Below are 20,755 nucleotides of genomic sequence, written 5' to 3'. Positions count from 1 at the left end.
TGAAAGGAAAAATATATTAAAGTTAAACATATCAACACTTTAAACAGGTGATAAAAATAATTCGTTCAGTTTTAACTTTTTAATTCAAGCTTCACGTATGAGTCATTAAGACGAAACGAGCTTCTGGCTTAAACATTTTTAAGCCTGTTTTCTATGATGAGTTTATTTACTTAATTAAAAGTAAAGCATAACATGTCGTTTGATTATTAAAACTTCAATATCCCAACGCAATACTAAAGGATTACATATGGAAGCCATACAGCTTATTTTCGATAGGTTTCTTTACAAGCATCAGCCTAATATGGATATTTTAAGGTAAAAAAAAATATCAAGCATAAGCGGGAACATGGTTTAACTAGAAATATCAAAAAAGAGGGTTGATCGTTCACAAAGATGTTTAACCTCGTCGCATTTCTTGTCTTCTTGTCCCAAGAAGGAAGCCTGTAATTCAATAGTAATTTTTGGGTCAATACTTTTGATAAAACAAACAGTCTGGTTTTGTTCTTACCGCAAACTGTTTTTCAAGGCTTCCGATTTCACCGGGAAATGTTTGGTATTTGTCAATACCTAAATATTCAATACTACTCTGTGATTTTATAAGATGTCCATTACAGGTGGTTTGAAATCTAGTACCCTTTTTTTAATTGTCGCTTTGGACTATAAAAAATGCATTCAGTTTTACCAAAATGGTGCTTTCATCGATAAGCTTTTTCCAACATTTACCGAGATTTTAGTAAGAAACCATATTAGCAATGCCAACTAGCATTTAGTAGAAGTTTATAGTCTGAATTTATGGTAATGGACACGTCGTTGAACGAAAATTGGACTAAGCTCTATTATAATTTATTTAAGCAACTGTTTTCTTCTTGTTTTAAACTATTGGAATTATCTAATGATGGAAACTCCAATCGACTAAAGATAGCAAAATATTGCATTTGGATTGATAAAACGAAGGCCTCTTTGTTTAGAAAAAAGAAAAAGTCTCTGCATCTTCAAATTGATTGTCAAGGTTCCAAATAAGCAAGATGATAACTCGTCTAAATAAAATATACTAGAATAATGAAAAACAATACGACAACTGAGAATCAAGTTTGCAGTTGAACAGCGAAAAGGGCTCCTCAGTGAAAACAGCCTTACCTTATATCTAATGTGGTTCAATTCTTAAGACTTGAGCTTAAAGTTAAAAAATTTGGTATTGTTCTATGGTATTTATAATACATCTCATTTCATACTGTTAATTATTTACTTTTAGGCATCAAGTTTACAATATTCTGGGGCACAGATTGCATATCTAGTATGGTGTAAGTTTAAGTAATAATAACTGAAAGATAAGCCATTGCGTTTGAGAGAAATGAATTTAGCATTTTAGGAAAGGAAAATAATTTTTTAATGTACGAATTCAATTTAAAAAAAATCAATCTCAGAAAGATACTTATTTATATATTCAGCACCGAATACCGAGTTCTTTTGTAGTCCAGACACCAAATGTGTATTGCAACAAACTCTGTCAAAACCTTTCAATTCCCAATTTAAAATTAATGTTTACGTAATGTCCAGTGTTTACACAGGTTTTACAATAAGAATTTAATTACCCAAGCTGAAAACAAAGTTTGCATTTAGGGTGCACTACGGGTGACTGTTAACTTTTAATGTAAGGATTACGAGTTCACTTGGTAAAAACATTATTGTAGTCATTTAAAAATCATTCATCCGAAATGGCAACCTCAAACTGGATAATGCATGACTTAGATAAACACGGAAATGACACTTCTTCACAAAAACGGACTCGTTACGAATTTCATTTAGAATGCAATTTTGAGTTGACAGCTGAATCCGAGAAAATATTCAAATTTAGTCATTCTACAGTTTTGCAGAGTTCCTTATAAAGGAGAATGTTCGCGAAGACCCAATGATTGAAATTTCAAATAAATTAGCAAAAATGTAACGATGTGAAAGTTGATGATGACAATTTAGCAACATAATCGACCTTTCATACTAAGTGTTTATATAACTTTTTCATTGAATGCTAGTATGATAATACGGATGACGCTTCCAATGCACTGGTGGAACAAAAGGCGATTGTGTCAATGAAAACACTAATTTGCCAATTTCGGACTTGAATGAAGAGAGTCTGTTGCATCTGCTATTAAGTATCAGGAACTATGCTCTTATAAACAAAAACTACAAATCTTGAGCAAATACACTTCGAATTCTTTTTTCATGAAAATATATATTATATTCATACTTGCCGCTGGAAATAGCAATTTCTGTACATCATAATATGATTCATCACATGGTTGTCTTTCGATTCAGGTCAAATGTTAGACTGATTTAACCGAAAAATGTATACAGTCCTATCGGTGTTTGGTCTAAGAAAAGAACTCACTGTAGTATGCCCAGCGAAAGTTTCTAAGTTTTAAGAACTGAAGGCGCTTCAAAGATACGCAAAAAAGGAAAATATATTTCTGCTTCCGATGCTTAAAAGCGTTTGATGAGTTATTACTGCCACAGTTAATATATGGTTTTAGCCTTATATATATATATGCTATAATAAACCATGAAGATAAAAGTAATGAATGAAAGAATTGCAGAAAAAGTATGAAATCAAAAAGTTACTACAAAAATTCACTAATTTAGTTGGTCTATCCTGCAAAGCAATGTCAAATTGCGACTTTTTCAAGGACTCATTGTAATGTCAATGATGACTGCAGTAACTTGAACGGTCTCAATTTTTTTTTTATCAGATGCGCATTTCGCCAATTACGGTCTCAAAAAAAAGTTCAATATTTTTTTCTGTGTTTCAACGCTTATTTTACATCCGGATTATTTTTTATTCATAAACCTTAATCATAGATATTTTTCTCAAACAATCCCCAAAACAACGTTTTATAAACAAAACTTTAAAAATCCAGTTTTCAACCCATAAACGGTTTATAGTCCGAGATTACTCTGACGTCCAACGGCAGTTTTGCCAGTCAAGCTGGGGCCGTGGGACGTCAAAGCTCGTCCCATATCAAAAAGTGGATATTTGCCCGTCCAAAATTGATGCGCCGCTTCGTTGCTTCTGGAGCCGATTGACGGCCTTGGATCCATATAAATCGGGCCTCAGTTTGTTCATTTTTCATTTATTTCTTCATTTATGCAAGTTTCACCTACCTGACACCCTTTATTTTCTCATATTTGGACAGTTATCACATTGTTCCATCAATTCCTGCATTTTTACTTTTTTATTTTTTGGTTTTTATCTTGAATAGTATAAATGATAAAGATCAACTGTAAACAGAAAATATGTTCAGCAAAGTAAGATCTTCAAATAAGTTTATATGACCAAAATTGTCAATTGACCCCTTAAAGAGTTATTGCCCTTTAAGGACAATTTTACACAATTTGTTTATCATGTTTTCTTACTTTATAAAATCTTCCTCTCTGAAACCACTGAACCAATTCCAACCAAATTTAAACTGAATGATCCTTTGGGTATCTAAAATAAAGTATGTGTTTTATTTTCTGTTTCGTCAAAAAACATGGCCACCATGGCTAAAAATAGAACATAGGTTAAAATGCAGTTTTTGGCTTATATCTAAAAAAACAAAGGAGTAAGAACAAATCTGACACGCGGTAAAAGTGTTCATTAGGTGAAGTTATATCAGCCCTGAAATTTTCAGATGAATCTAATAACCCATTGTTGGGTTGCTGCCACTAAATAGGTAATTTTAAGGAAATTTTGCAGTTTTTGGTTATTATCTTGAATAGTATTAATGATAAAGATAAACTGTAAACAGCAAATATGTTCAGCAAAGTAAGATCTACAAATAAGTTTGTATGATTAAAATTGTCAATTGACCCCTTAAAGAGTTATTGTCCTTTAAGGGCAATTTTACACAATTTGTTTATCATGTTTTCTAAGTTTAAAAAATCTTCTCCTCTAAAACCACTGAACCAATTCCAACCAAACTTAAGCTGAATGATCCTTATGGTATCCAGAATAATGTTTTTTTTTTGTTTTTGTTTCGTCAAAAAACATGGCCACCATGGCTGAAATAGAACATAGGGGTAAAATGCAGTTTTTGGCTAATATATCTCAAATACTTAAGCAATTAGAGCAAATCTGATGAGAGGTTAAAATGTTCATTAGGCCAAGTTCTATCAACCATGATATTTTCAGACGAATCTAACAGTTCATTGTTGGGTTGCTGCCACTAAATTGGTAATTTTAAGGAATTTTGCAGTTTTTGGTTATTATCTTGAATATAAACTGTGAACAACAAAAATGTTCAGCAAAGTAAGATCTACAAATAAGTTAATATGACCAAAATTGTCAAATGTGGCCTTTAGGAGTTATTGCCCTTTAAAGACAATTTTTCACAATTTGTTCATCTAGTTTGCTTACTTTAAAAAATCTTCTCCTTTGAAACTGCTGAATCAATTTCAGCCAAACTTGGGCTGAATGAGTTTCAGAGTATCTAGTATAAATTTTGTATTTTATTTTCTTGAACGTCAAGAAACATAGCCACTTTGGCTAAAATGGAACATATGGGTAAAATGTATTTCTTTGCTTTTGAGGAAAATATGACAGATACAAAGAACATCTCAATGGAATTTTTAAGCCACTCATTAATATATATTAAAAAGCAAAAATAATCAATGATGAAAGATTTAAGCAAAAAATTACATGTGAGCGATTCAGGCTCTTAAGAGCCTCTTGTTTATATAGACGACTCGTTGCTTCTTTTTTTCACCGAATGTTTCTGCTTCCATAGCACTATATACTGTTGTGTATTTTACTCTGGTTAATGTATATAACATGATCGGTTTTACTCCCATAACCCTCTTTTTTTTCCTAGCAACGTACCACAGTCTTCAAAAGATACTGAAGCCTGATCTTCAGCATCTTTATATCTATCAACCATCACAAAACGTGTTTTAATGTTTCCACACATTTCACTTGCTTGGCATGGACGTAGGTCTGTATATGAGAGGTTCTGCTCAAAGCAAACACATTCATTTGAGCACACATATTTTCCTTTATAAGTACAAACAAGGTCTTGTATGAAGTCCGAAGACATTTGACTCTCGAAAAACACCGGGTCCAAACCATCCTTATCAATCCATTCAAACTTTTACGGAGATCTGAAAGGCGGTATTGGAAGATGTAATGTCATCCATATACTTGTCTGCACAGGTGCTTAAGCAAATGTTGCCTAAATGATGATTCACAAGGGGGAAGCTTGGCCAGAGACGCATCTTTAGTAGTCGAAAGATTTACACGTAATTTATTGAGGTCACTGTGTACGCTTTTGAATTTACTCTTTTGATCACGAAACAGCCACGAGCTTTCTTGGACCTGAAAGAGATTCATCTACATCACAGTTTGCCTGGTTTACTAAATCGGACACATCACTACAAACCTGTTTCAGGACTTTGAAAACCGTTTTTTTTTACCTATACCAAACATTGCCGATGGGGAGTCACATCCTGAAATTACATGCACTACAGGCAAGCATTGACTGACGATGGAATTTAAAAAATTGCTTAGTTCATGCATAAGTATAAAACGTCCTGCCGCCTTGGTGCTGGTTATAGTTCCTGTTTCAAACCAAAGTTATTCTGTGTTTTTCTAGGAAGAATAATAGTGGAAACAAAGAACTTAAAAATCCGTGCCAGGGGATTTCACTATGATCCTTCCTTTACAGCTACAACTTCCAAACTGTCTATCGGCATACATGGCGTGTACAATCATACGCGTATCAGTTCCCCATGCGTACTGTAAAGCTCGAAGCAGTCAATGACAGTTTTAGCACAAATGCGTTTTCGATTTGAGGATTGGAAAAAAATCCGCCTAAAGTAAGTTCACTATTATTTGCTAGTGTATTAGGTTTCTTTTGGTGGTTACAAACAATTATATTCCCAAGAAACTGAGCAATGTTTGCTTATTTTCGTTGGAAGATAAAAACTTTTTCCAGTCTGACAGGGAGCGACCTTCAATTAATTGGAAGACCTTTGGTGTTTAGTTTGATCTTCGGTTCCGTTCTGCTGTCTGGATACAAAGTTGGACGTCATATTTTGTATCTGTCCAAGAACTCAACATCGGAAGTAGCCCATGAATAACAGCGGAGCTGAGATTGGACGATTTCTGTCCCCAGGTCACCAAAACTTTTCATTTTTTTAGCATTGATACACCGGATAAGAAACATATCATCCCTAATCTAAACAGTAAGCGGTTTATCAAACTCAGGGAGATAGTGGAAATACGATGTCTCGTTCTCGAGTTGATGGCAATGATCGGCTTTACATGATTTTCTCATGGTTCCATCATCATGAAAAAGGGATAAAATTGAGAATGGAAATGGGGAATATGTCAAAGAGACAACAACCCGACCAAAGAGCAGACAACAACCGAAGGCCCCCAATGGGTCTTCAATGCAGCGAGAAATTCTCGCACCCGGAGGTGGTCCTCAGCAGGCCCGTAAATAAAATTGTGTACTAGTTCAGTGAAAATGGACGTCACACTAAACTAAAAAAAACATATAAATGAACTAAAATTTAAAAAAAAAACAAGATTAACAAAGGCCAGAGGCTCCTAACTTGGGACAGGCGCAAAAATGCGGCGGGGTTAAACATGTTATGTGAGATCTCAACCCTCCCCCTATACCTCTAGCCAATGTAGAATAAAGAAACACATAGCAATACGCACAGTAAAACTCAGTTTAAAAGAAGTCCGAGTCCGATGTCAGAATAGGTAACAAAAGAAACTAAGCAAAACGACAATGATACATAAATTAACAAAGGACTACTAGCAGTTACTGACATGCCAGCTCCAGGCCTCAATTAAACTGATTGAAAGATTATGTCTTCATCATATGAAAATAAAGTACAATCCCTCCCGTTAGGGGTTTAGTATCATACCATCATAAACTATATGAGAAAAACATAACCCGTATCATGCCAACAACTGGTTTTAGAATTAAATGTGTTTATTTCCGATGCAAAGACCCTATGAGTGAATCAATATTAATACCAAAATATGCAATCCTTAATGACCTGACAACAGTATCGTAACTATGTCCCTTCCGAATAAGTCTATTTAAAGGTTTGGTTAGCTTTTGAGGTGAATGCCGACATTTTTTTGTCCTTTGTAAAGAATATCACAATAAAATATTGGATGTGAAAAACCTGAACGTATAAGATGTCTGCATGTTGAATTATATTTACGAATGATGTCCTTGTACCGATGATAAAATTTAGTAAATGTTTTAACTAGTGTGTGCTATCGGAAAATGTAGGGATCGGACTAATCGGAAATGACAAAACCTTTTCAACAGTGACGTCATCTCGACTATTCGCTAACACCAATGCTCGACGGAACTCGAGTAAAAAATTAATGTGAAGATTCAAAATTTCTCCTGTTCTACATTTTAATTTTGTTTTATTCGTTAGGTCCTCGAATATTTTTAACGTTGACCGAGGAATAGAACCAAAGAAAAGAACATGGTTTTCAATTTTCTGAACTTGTTCTTCATCTCGAGTCAAAGCTGTTTGCTTTACTTCATCATGCTCAACGCTTTTGCCATTGATGCAACAATACCTGGTTTTCATTTCTGACGTAAAGTCTGCAAGCACATGTCGAGTAAGTGACCATCTCATTAGGGCTGGCTTTTGACATTGTATACCACTGATTTCACCACAACCTTTTGAGTCCTTTATGGCAGATTTGTCAGTTGCCATGTCGCTCTATACTCCATTAAAATTTCCAGGCCTTTGACGTATCTAAAACTCACCTCGCTGAAATGCTAATTCTACAGCCAGTGGTAAAGCTAGCACACTAGCAGGCAGACAAGTAGCCATCTTGATTAGTTGATCCTATTTGTAACATATATATAGGGCAACATGACAGCAGTGCAGCTCATGTAAAGAGACCAATTGCCCTCTCTTTCTGTATATATATACGAGTTCGAATCCCGGCAAGGGGAGAACAAACATTTGCTTTCGCAAATTTGCAGATTTAACATTGTTGTGCTGATATTTAGAGTAGTTATGAATATAATATGTGTTTTCAGCCGTGTATCAACTTCACTGATGATCCAATGGATGGATCTGTCGTAGAGTTGTCACTTGTTTAGACGTACTTATCTATAATTATTTCTGTGACAGCATCGTACGATCCTTTATGATAGATAATTTAGCTAATCTGCAATCAATTCCATCTTCATGCCTAATATATCATGTACTGTGTTACAACTCTAGATTCTGCTGACGAGGAAAGGTAACACTAAGCCACCGAAACCTGAATTTTTAGTTCAGTCTAGGTGGCCGAGTGGTCTAGAGCGCTGGATACTGTGCAGGCGGTGTTGTCACGATATCTAAATAGCATGAGTTCGTGACCGGCGAGGGAAGAACAAAATTTTGCTTCCGCAAATTTGCAGATTTAACATTGTTGTGCTGATATTTAGAGTAATTATGTATACATTATTAGTTACATGGTGTGTTAGTGAGCTAATACGAGATATACGGGGTCAGTAAATTTAATATGGGACGAGAGCGCAGCTCGAGACCCATATGGAATTTACTGACCCCGTATATCTCGTATTATGTCACTAGCACACCGTGTAACAAATTTATCTTACCTCCTGTGGATGTGATGTGGTCTATATTAAAAACAAATATCAAATATAACAATTTAATATATATCACAGAACCTTGATATCTCAAATTTAGATAATAATTTCAATAATCAATAATAAAATAGTCAGTATCTGTAACACATCTGTTTGTGTATAACAAGAAAATGATGAAAAATGTATGTATTCATTTCAAAACAATATGTATAATAAACAGTCTGCAGCTGACAACTGTAATATCTGCCAATGTACAATGATGTACATCTTTGCAACTCTATTTGTGAATTGTTAGGTTATGTATTACAGTAACATTTCCAGAAAATATCTGATTTCTTGACTGCATATTGGGTTCTTTAGTTTGATTTGGTCCATGTGAGTTACCATCAAAATCTCCCAAAATATCATTAAGGTCGATATCTTGTAAATAGTCCATAAAGTCTTCCCTACTTGTACTATTGTCATGAACTATATGTATGACTTGTTTATTGTTATTATTTACTGGTACAAGATCCTGAATTACAGTTTCAGCAGGAATGTTTGCCCTATCTGTAAAGGGTAAGGCAAGTGAAGTCGTAGAGGGTAATGCCTTTTGCTTTACAACAGGATCTTTCACAAGATTTTCTGAAATTGTTTTTACCCATCCTTATTTTGTAATCCGTATCAACTCTCTGATATGTTGTTAGAGATTGTACTGATTTGTGTCCTGTTACAGCCATAATTTAAGCAGATCCGTACATATTTTTCGTTAACCCAGTTGCTCCAGTTGCATGTATTGAGTGATTTTTATAACTTACACTTCTTAATTAGGTCTGACATAAACACGCCCAGTTTCTTTTCTCCAATTGGCATATTAGCATATCAAACATCACATTCCATTTCAAAGGTATCCAATGGTTTCTGCCATAATCTATCACATTCTGGATTTAAATGACAAATATACTTTTTGTAAGAGGCAACATGACAGTACACTGAACCCAAAATATAAATGAATTATTAACTAATAATATATGGTCAGTAAGATGTTATACATGGTGTGTACAAGATTTTTAATACACGTCAGTACAACTTAATACATGGAGTGCAGAAGATTTTTGATACACGGCCAGTAAGTTTCATACATGGTATGTACAAGATTTTTAATACATGGTCAGTAAGATTTAATACATGGTGTGTACAAGATTTTTAATACATGGTCAGTAAGATTTTATACATGGTATGTACAAAATTTTCTATACATGGTCAGTAAGATTTAATACATGATGTGTACAAGAATTTAATACACGGTCAGTAAGATATACATGTGTGTTCAAGACTTTCAATACACGGCCAGTAAGGTTTTATTTATGGTGCGTACAAGATTTTTAATACTAGGTCAGGAAGATTTTATACATAGTGTGTACAAGATTTAGTATACACGGTCATTAAGATTTTATACATGGTCATGATTGTGAGAACAGGTGTTTTAATACACAGGCAGTAAGATTATATACATGGTGTACATGGTCAGTAAGATTTTATACATGATGTTTACAAGATTTTTAATACACGCTCAGTAAGATTTTATACATCGTGTGCACAAGATATTTAATACAGGACAACTAATATTTTATACCCCCCTTTTTTTAAATTGACAACTCACCTGGTGAATCTGGCATAACTCCTGAAACGATTTCCTTGTTAGATTCTCTGTGATTTTTGGTACGCTCGTCTATGGTCTTGATTACATATTTAGAGCCTGTATTACTATCTGTTTAAACCGAAAATGTTGTTTTGGTCGTGGTATGGATGTTTTCTTGACCTCTTCTACAAAAGTAGAGTCTAATATCAAACTGCACTTTATTTGCGAGTCCTGTACGTGTGTCTGGCGAAAGATATAAGGATGTGTAAAGTTTTTCTCGGTCTACTTCGTCAATGACTGGATGGTGTTCAATATCACCAAGGCCTAAACGTTTGACTTCAGCCAGCACATTTCTAAAGTTGGTGTTGACATCATTAAATTAAGTATCTTTCAATATATCAAACGTTTTATTTTAAGGTGAATATTTTAGATATCTGTTTAATCCATGTCTTATGGACTCTAGAGATGATGCTTTATACCGCTCACCGTCGGGTTTACGTAGATCTGCATAAAAATGTGAGAGTGATTCGTTCAGGCGCACACAATCAAAAGTTTCAAAAGCACAGTTCTGTTTTTTCTCATTCAAATAATCACGAAGAATATTTGCACATCTTTTGTTAGCTATTAAAGTATTGTCCAAAGATTTATCTGTCATCTCCTCGTCTATTGTACTTGCGAAACGCTTCTGCGTCTTTTTCGTTGCCATCTTTTTTGTTTTGAAAGGGAAGTAACTCCTTACTAACACCATATGGTAACAGACCCTATATGGTAACTAACCCCATATTTTTTAGGACACCCTATTTCAAATATATATTGTCACCACGTGTAGTGCTTTAACCAATCATATCCCCATAAATCTATACGAGGTAAGATAAATATATATATACAAGTCTAAATTGAAAACAACGTTTAAACCTATGATTGCGTTGGATAAAAACCGCATTTTTTTATACGTGTGCATGCAAAACAAATTTCTTGGTAGAGGGGTCTAAATACAGCACAAACAACATTTTCCAAAATACCAAAAAAGTCAAAAAGTATATTTTAACAAAACGCATTTGATTAGCAGGTAAAACAACGGATGTTCTTAAACACTGCTGAATGCCATGGCGATTGCCAAATAAACGGATCACCAGATGTAACAAAATGGATATTAATTATTAATTTAATACCGAACAGAAAACAATCAACTTGCGGGAAAGATGGTATACCGCAAACATGAGGTGCAAAAATTGATACACCATATCCGGATTTCGACAATTAATGTCTCTTCAGTGATGTTAGGAATCGAAACGGTATTAGGAAGGCCATATGATTTACCTAAATTTAGGATAGGCTCTTTAATTTTGAAGAGTCGAAATAGGATGAACGGATTATATAAACCCGAAGGCAAATATAATACGAAATATATAAATATAAGTCCAAACGAAAAAATATAAACAAGCTTAAATTGAAAACAATGTTCAAGCCTATGATTCCGTTGGATAAAAACCGCAATTTTTATACGTGTGCATGCAAAACAAATTTCTTGGTAGAGGGGTCTAAATACAGCACAAACAACATTTTCCAAAATATTTATATATATATTGTGTACAAGTTATCATTTTGTACAAATTATAATTTGTACAAAAAAAATGTACAAATTATAATTTGTAATTTGACTTTGTACCAATTGTAATTTGTACAAAAAGTGCTTGTACTATTGACTAAAATTCACTTATAACTTGTACAATAATTTATAGTATGGATTTTGTTATAATAAAGCATTGATACACATAATAGATTATTTTTAATGAACACACAATAAATCTTGTTAAAACATACAAAAATAGTTCTTTATCATTTGTTTGAGCATGTCATATGTCAGTGAATTATAACATCGGAAATTGCACAACATCTTTTACATTTACATTTAGAAGTATTTCGTTTTCTTGGTTAGATATTCGGCTTGAATCTGTTGGCCAGACAGCGTACGCTTCCTGGCAGGATAATTGGTGTTTCAACGTCACTGTCATCCTGATTGTCACTGGGGCCAATTTCTGTTATATAATCAGAATTTTCACTGGGGGCAATTTCTATTATACTATCAGAATTGTCACTGGGGCCAATTTTTATCATTCTATCAGATCTGTCACTGAAGCCAATTTCTATTGTACTATCAGAATTAACTGACATGCATGTATCAATTACAATGCATGTCTCCATTTTTGTATTTTGTAAATAAGGTTTATTGTGTGGTCATTGAATAAAAATTCTATAGTGTGTATCAATGTGTTTTATAACAAAATTCATACTATAAATTATTGTTATTAAGTTATAAGTGAATTTTAGTCAATTTTTGTACAACTTGTAAATGTGATGAAAGGGAAGTGATCAAGTTCCGTGATGAAATTGCAGTTTTTTACTTTATTCTTTTTTCGTTGATATCTTAAGGCTTTTTGATATTTACGTTCAGAGATTTTTATCAGTAACAAGTTTTATAAAGTACTATTTGCTTAAAACAATATGAGGTAGTAATGACTATTACTATGAAGAAGAAATTAAAGTTTGTGTCAAAATTTTTGCAATAAAAATTACTTCACTTTTAAAAAGTCAGAACTTTGCAAATTTTATAGATTAGATGAAAATAAAATACTGAATAAAACATTTTGACATATGATGATAGCTAGAACAAAATCATATTAATTAAATGTAAGCAAATATATTCAAATTTTCATTTTGAAAAAAGGGGGGAGGCGGTTTCAAACTTTCCAATATACTTTAGTCATTAAAACGATTTTTTAGAAAAATATGACCATACCAAATTCTTACGGCAGGTTGGAAAATATTGTTGACATATTTGGCTTTAAGTTAAGACCATTTTTAGACGTGTGCTATTTGGGGAGAGTAAACTCGAAGTTTAAACGACTTTTACACTTCTGTCACCGAACTTTTTACGCCGTCAATCTGTACAGGGGAAAAGGATGAAACATTGCTCGTGTATGCAACAGTACAAAAGGGATCAAAATTATTATAACGTCAAACTATAACTTCCCATTATCAGATATAAGATCTGTATAAGTACGCGTCTAAGCTTATGACTCCTCACCAACGGATGACTTGGGACAGGCACATTCAGCATGTGACGGGGTTAAACAAGTTTGAAGGCACCAACCTTCCCCAAACCTGGGACATTGATGTAACGGCACAACATAAGAAAAAACTGTACAAAACAATAAACGAAAAACATAAGAAACAGCATGTAGAGATTTCTAATAAAATGACATCACTCGATATAACAAACATATCTGAAAGTATCTCGGCCTATTGCACTGAAGCATGACGGAAGGGAGCATAGATTGCATGATATTTTAGCTCGTTGAATATACATAATTTGTTGGAATAGATGTTATTCAAAAATCAATCCAATCTGCTATTTCTAATCTTTACATATTTTGTTATTAAATTCTGGATGATTTGATTGACAATAACCTTTTAAGGGAATAATTAATTCAGATACCGGTAATCAAACGCACCGATCATTTAACTTTACCCATATATTTAGTTCTGAAAGGATGAATTCGTAAAACTGCTAAAATCAAAATTAAGTTTGAAAGAATAAAAAAATAAAATATGAAGCAAGATGATATTCTCATTTTTGATTTATAAGTTATAAGGTTGAAACAAGGGTTTCAAACAAGCCGGAATGTTAAAGGTGTTCACGACTAACTTCTTTTTTAGCATAGTTCTATCATTTATTTCAAGATACTTTTGTCAGAGGGAGAAATTCAGATCACTGTTGTATGTGTATCTGATAGAACTTTATCATCTTTCTATAGAATTTCATAAGATGAAGTATATTAGGATGCATCTTCAAAAACACAAATGATCACACTTTACTAAATCAGTTATTATTTTTCTTCTTGTTTTTAATTATAGAGATGCATACGTAATTTAACGTCATAGCTCACAAAATGTTTTTTATGAAATGTTTGGCGTTCAGCTTATACAAATACGTCTGAAAAACTGACATGTATGGAATATTTGATTGCAATTTTGTTAAGTACAATACTTTTATTTTCGTGACCAACTTATGATAACAAATTGATGTTATATTTTCTAGTTTGTGCGTCCGTTCATTCATCCGTCCCGGTCCAAATTTAATATTTTTAAAATTATAAACCAAATCATGGTTGTTCCCGGATAAAGTGGTTTACTTAACATAGAGATGTGATAATGTGAGGGAGCACTGTATCGTATGACCACATATTATTGTTTCAAATGGTTTGAATATTCATGTACATATATATGTGTATTTACAATATTTATAACCGCTTCGGTGGTCTTGTGATATCGTACTCGCCTCGACTGGTTCAAATCAAAGATTGGAAGCCCCTCTGCTTAGCACGCGATATGTAGGAGTAAGAGCAAAAAGTAGTCGATCCGGAGTCGGAATAATGTGTCCCAGTTGGATGACATAACTTCGTGTGTACTGTTACCTTGTGAACTAACACTTTAACAAAATAGATCAGCGTGTCGGTCTAGTACAAAGTAGGGTTCGTATTCATCTCGTCCTGAATGTGCATATTTAACTACATATACAATGAACAATTATGATTCAACATCCTTATATTTTAGCGCTGCGCAAACTCGTGATCTTCTACAATGCATATGGAATAAAAGCATTGAAAAGGACAATATAAGCGTGCCGATTTGAATGGATTGCGCATCGGAAACTTCTTATCATATTGTTTTTTTATATTTCTGACTTATGACACATACACTTCAATGTATGTAGTAAAACAAATTCGGAGACTCTAAAAAGTGTTTATCAATAAAGTACTATAAGTGAATGTACTTCAAGGAATAACAAATATTTTGCCAGGGAATGACTTTTGTATTTGGACTCAGCTAGCGTTTTCAACCCACCATTTTTTTTCTTAAAATGTCATGTACTAAGTCAGGAAAATGGCCATTGTTATATTATAGTTCGTTTCTGTGTGTGTTACATTTTAATGTTGTGTTTTTGTTGTGTCGTTATTCTCCTCTTATATTTGATGCGTTTCCCTCAGTTTTAGTTTGTAACCCGGATTTGTTTTTATCTCTATCGATTTATGAGTTTCGAACAGCGGTATACTACTGTTGCCTTTAATATTATTATCGATAAACAAGACAACGCATATCAGTCCTTAATCGGGCACATCTTCTGAAATGCAACATATATTAGTAATTTTTTATCTTAAATTTTTATAATAAATTTTAAAACACTTTGACATAGAAATTAAAAGGAAGCGATAGCTTTTGTCTCAATTTTCAACTTTTAAAAGAGACAAATTCTGACAAACACTTATTTCGATATTTCTGAACTTGGCAGTTTAATATCCTTCTAAAATATCTTTTCCCCACAAAAATATAAAAAATAGATAAAGAAAGAAAAAAGAACATTGGATAACGAAAAAATAAGCATTTAAAATATAGGATAATGCAGCGTTCATTTGCAAAGTAAAGTGAAAAATAACTGTTATTACCAAGGCCGTGAAATGTAATTCAAATCGAACTTACAGTAGGTAAGATGTACGTGTTTTACGTGATCTTATATCAGTGAAAATTAAGGCGGGAATCTGAAGAACCACGTGATGAATGAAAAATACCTGATTTCTGTCATTTTTCATCACGTAAAAATTATTTTATATGGATGAAAATTCCTGTGTATGGTTTTAATAGTCTTGGAATATTTAGTTTAAACTTAAGCGACGTATTTAACAAAATTCGATTGTTGACCATTAGCCACGTAAGACGAGTTACGTACGCATGTCATTTTATTGGAAATCTCTAGTAAACGATAACAACTACATTACAGGCTCCTGACTAAGGACAGGCACCTATAGAATGTGGAGGGGATAAACATGTATGAAGGCACCAACACTCCCCCTAACCTTGGACAGTGGTCTAACAGTACAGCATAAGAACAAACTATAAAAATCAGTTGAAAAGGGCTAAACTCATCAGATCGATATAAAGCAGAAAAAACATCAAACAAAAATATAGACCGGACTTGGCAGGGTATTCATACATCCCTAAAAAAACAAAAAAGACACAAAGTACAGATCTGAGAGTGCTCGAAGTTACTGACAGCTAGTTCAAAGACAATAACAACTAAAATTATGCATCTAAGATTAAATTACATCAATCAGTACACATCCAACATCCAAAGTTTATGCCCTCATTTGAAAACTGCCAGAAAAGAGACGTCAGTTAATGATCTCAGGAATTGAAATTCAATTTGAGAAAGCGAAAACGACTTCGATAAGAGGGTTTCAGAATTGGTCGTCGATTTTGAATGGTATTTCATTATAACGTCAGATTGGACTCCGATTTGAGGAACATACGTCGATTTAAAACTTGACGTTGTTCTGAGTCCAAGACATATATGCCAAAGTAATGTTTTGAATCAGATTTTGAGGTTAACGTGATAGTGTGGAATGGGCATGGTTTCTTATGGACTCATATTCTTGTTCAAAGTATGAAATCAAATGAGCGATTTTTTCTTTGATTCGTTCCTGGATGCTCTTTCCTGGATGAAAATAAACTCATCATAGATAGCAGGATTTTGTACGCCTTTTAGAATAGAATATCTTAGTTTATTCAATCAACGTTCAGAAACACGTGTATCTGTATTTTGAAAGCACGGAGTTGAATTTTTATCTTACATTTACAAAAATAAAAAAAGAACATTTACAAGTCAATGCGCTTTTAGGAAAATAGTTTGTAGCCATAATGTTACTACAGTCAGACTAGCAATTTCCATAACCCAGAGGTTATAAAATTGTTTTTAAATGGGGCCTTATTATCACCCATTTCGGACGGTATATGATAAAAACGCCGTTAAGTTATTTTTAAGACCCATTCTTTACTGTGAAGACGAAAGAATTTCGAAGCTTCAATACTTTGTTCAATGGATCCATGAAACTCGTAGATTATCATATCAAACAAAATAATTTTAGATAAGATAGCTCAATAAATCAGATGACAAAACTTTAACCCCGCCACGTTCTATGTTTCTGTTCCAAGTCAGCGGTTGTCGTTTGTTGCTATATGTCATATTGTTTTTCGTTTATTGTTTTGTACAAATCAGTCCGTTAATTTTCACTGTTGAATTGTTTTACATCTGCCATTTTTGAGGCCTTTTATAGCTTACTATGCGGTAGAGGTTTTGCTCATTGTTGAAGGCGGTACGGTGACCTATAATGGTTAACTTCTTTTGGTCTCTTATGGATAGCTCTCTCATTTGAAATCATACCACATTTCCTTTTTTTCTATTAAACCAACAAAAGACGTGGTTAGTCTAGCAACCGGCTTTACTAAATTATTTATTTGACGAAAGTACTACACTGTTTTCCAAAATGAGATATCTAGATTTTGTATTTTCCATTATTAACAGAAAGCGTATGATTGTAAATGAACACAATTATCAACCTAACAAACCAACTTTAAAAGGATACAACGAAGCATTGCAAGGTACAAAATTCCTATAAATAAAAAAATCGGTATACCATTATTATGCGTTATTTGTACATTTGAATTATATTCCAAGCAAACTTACAACATTGTTATAAAAAAAAAAAGGCAATTGCGACTTTTCATGCGATTTTCGTACTTCCACTTTTAATCCAATTCTCATTTGTCGATTTTTACGAAATAAAGTATATCATAATGAAGCTTGTATGCTTTTTTCTACAAAAGACTTCAAGAGAAATGACATAACTTTAACATAAATGACAAGGTAACAATCAAAACTAGTGGTTGAAGATGGACGGACAACACTATAAAACAATTTTGGCATTATTTTCATAATATTTGAAATCCATCTCTTTTGTTGAAATTTTATTTATTGATGTTTATATAACAGACTATATTACAAGAATACAAAATAAATATACAAAATAAATTTTAATTTTGATTTATTTCAGGTTACTTATTAATAATACTGATGTTATGGATACTCTGCTTTATGATTGCCTACATTATAATTTTGCCTCTAGCTGGAAAGGTCCCATTTTCATATTTTCATCCAGTTCTTATTACACTGTGAGTACACATTTATATGGAGAATTTTTAGTATTTTTACAAGTTTGTCAATCATATCATGTGGTTATGATGAGGGGTAATGGTCGTCCGTTTTACTGTTCGGCTGGATGTATAAATTCATAGCCATGTTCAGTTAGGATGGGAACGTTTACTCGAAAATACCTTCCTACTTTAAAGATCAGTTTGTGCCTACCATCTCTTATACCTATACCAGACCAATTGCAACTAAACTATTTTCAATTACAAACACGTGTTGCATGATATCAATGTCTTCTCATTGCACCAGTGCTAGTTCCCCATTCATAAATAATACGTCATAAGTCTCTGCGAAATGTATTATTCGAAGGCCCGAAATATCGTAAGACTAACTCAATCAATTGGCAGTATAACTTCGTAATACTGATGGATTCAGTCGAGGATTATGCCTGGAAATGTAATAAAGGCGAAAAAGAAGACGTAGATACTCTATTTGAATGGGTTAAGGTTGTGAGGTCGTTCATACAAATTAGTTCAAAAAACTGAATGGGTGTATGGATACGCATGGTTACATCAATCTTTACAAACCTGTCCACATCTATGACAAATATGTTGTTGTCCCAGCAGATAAAGCCCCAAACAACATTGTTTTGTGCGTAAATTATATTACATAAACTGCTTGATAATGGAATTAGATATTGACAATAGAATTGGAAACTCAACATATACTCCCATGGTACTTACCGAGGAGAAAAACCTGAATAATTATAGGTCTGTCCTATGCTCTTTTGGAATTTCAACCAAATATGAAGAACTGGATCTTCCTTCACTGTATTGGATACATAAATTACATAAGTGTCCTCACAAAAAACGTTATAGTGATTTGTCTTCAAAGTGCCTCACGAAACCACTTTCGTACTTTGTAAAAGTTCATTTTGATTCAAACAAACAATTCTCTTAAACTCGCATTATCAAGATGCTTGATTTCTAAATTGACAACATATCTGTTACGTTTCGAGGACGTGTTTTTTACCAAACAATCGGCCTCCCCATGAGTACTAACTGTGCTCGTCTTCTTGTTGACTAGTTCCTTTATTCCTGGGATGATTTCATCTTCCGAATTGTGAACTTTTTATTTTTACCTAGCAGCATTCCGACAGCGCCCGGAATTTTGAGTTTACATCTCTAAGTTGATACGATATTTCAGAGCTTGCATTTCCTGTCATGATTTCCATGAAAGAGGGTTGCTGCTTACAAAGAAGCTATAAAACAAGAGTTCCAAATTGGGAAGTTAAAATTATCTCTTCGGAAAATATACGGATATCATCACGAGTTGGTTGACCATTAGAATATTTGTTTCACAAATGACGACGGATATGTTCCAATTGTCTAAATAGACTCATCACTGGGTTTTTATTTACATGACCAACCCGACACGTGCCACATGTAGAGCAGGATCTACTTACCCTTCTGTAGCACCGGGGTACGTATTCCTGAGTCTTTAAATTTCTATGAGGTGATTTGTATACTGTATTTTTTTTATCTTTTCTGATGGTTGTAGTGAGAGAAATTATTTAAAAACTAACTTAGCCAATTATAGCAAAAGACGTTCGTCATACTCATTATAAAGCGATATACCATAATCAAGTGTTATACAGGTAGGACAATTTTGCCTACTTTACACTAATGGTCAGTTAATATAAACGATACCTATGTTGGTCGATCAGCGGATAAATCAATTTTGAAAATAGACATTGAAAAAAAAATTTAACGATTCGTTGATAATCATTCTTAAAGCATTGACGTTCTTAAACTATTTAAATTATAAAAAAACGCACCAAAATCAGACATAAGGAGTTAAAGTCGAAACTTAAGATAACAATCGTGTTGATCCCTCGTGCTCACAGCGTAATGGTGCTGCAAAACTAAAAGAGCCAAAGGCGAAACGAAGTTAGTTATATGGAACTCTTGATACATTCAAATCATACCTTTATAAAACCAACAATTAATAAGAATAAATTTTGATGTAAAATATTGACTAAACCATTTGAATATTTCTTTTAAAACGAGATGGTGCTTCGATATTAAGAATATACAATTTACAATAAATTAAAGCAAAGTAACATTATATATTTAGAGGTTATAACAAAAGTGCACACGCTGAAATGTCTAATATACTTTACTGACCATTGATTGTATGTTGAACGTCTTAAAGATAAAGGTGTTACTACAAATATCACATAAACTTAACATAATAATGTGGTCAAGGTCAGATAAAAACTGTCAAACAGACATATGCACCTTACAACTATTCCATACACCTAACATAGTTGACCTATTGCTTATGCTAATTGAAAAACTGACCAAAACACAAAAACTGATCATTGACCAATAAACCATGACAATTATGTCAAGGTCAGATGATACCTGCCAGACAGACATGTACACCTTACAATTATTCCATACACCAAATACA

General features: G+C 33.3%; 1 protein-coding gene across 3 annotated transcripts in view; it reads left to right on the top strand.

The window, feature by feature from the left end:
- The window catches only part of LOC127730680 (stimulated by retinoic acid gene 6 protein-like), an 88,386-nt gene that overhangs the window by 56,513 nt on the left and 11,118 nt on the right, over window positions 1-20,755 (top strand). For 2 of the 3 annotated variants that reach the window (XR_007995216.1, XM_052239194.1), the window contains exons 13-14: window positions 1,253-1,301; window positions 18,186-18,303. Coding sequence is in view for 2 of the 3 variants with exons in the window: in XM_052239194.1 (XP_052095154.1) it covers window positions 1,253-1,301; window positions 18,186-18,303 (167 nt within the window). In the remaining variant the exon portion in view is untranslated. Of the gene's footprint in view, window positions 1-1,252; window positions 1,302-5,621; window positions 5,839-18,185; window positions 18,304-20,755 lie in introns of those variants that run through there. The other variant, XM_052239195.1, reaches the window with a different exon arrangement.

The sequence above is a fragment of the Mytilus californianus genome, unplaced genomic scaffold (assembly GCF_021869535.1).
Source record: "Mytilus californianus isolate M0D057914Y unplaced genomic scaffold, xbMytCali1.0.p SCAF_2, whole genome shotgun sequence".
Classification (NCBI taxonomy): Eukaryota; Metazoa; Mollusca; class Bivalvia; order Mytilida; family Mytilidae; genus Mytilus; species Mytilus californianus.
The sequence above is the reverse complement of the archived record's forward strand: the minus strand, read 5'-3'. Positions and strand labels throughout refer to the sequence as shown.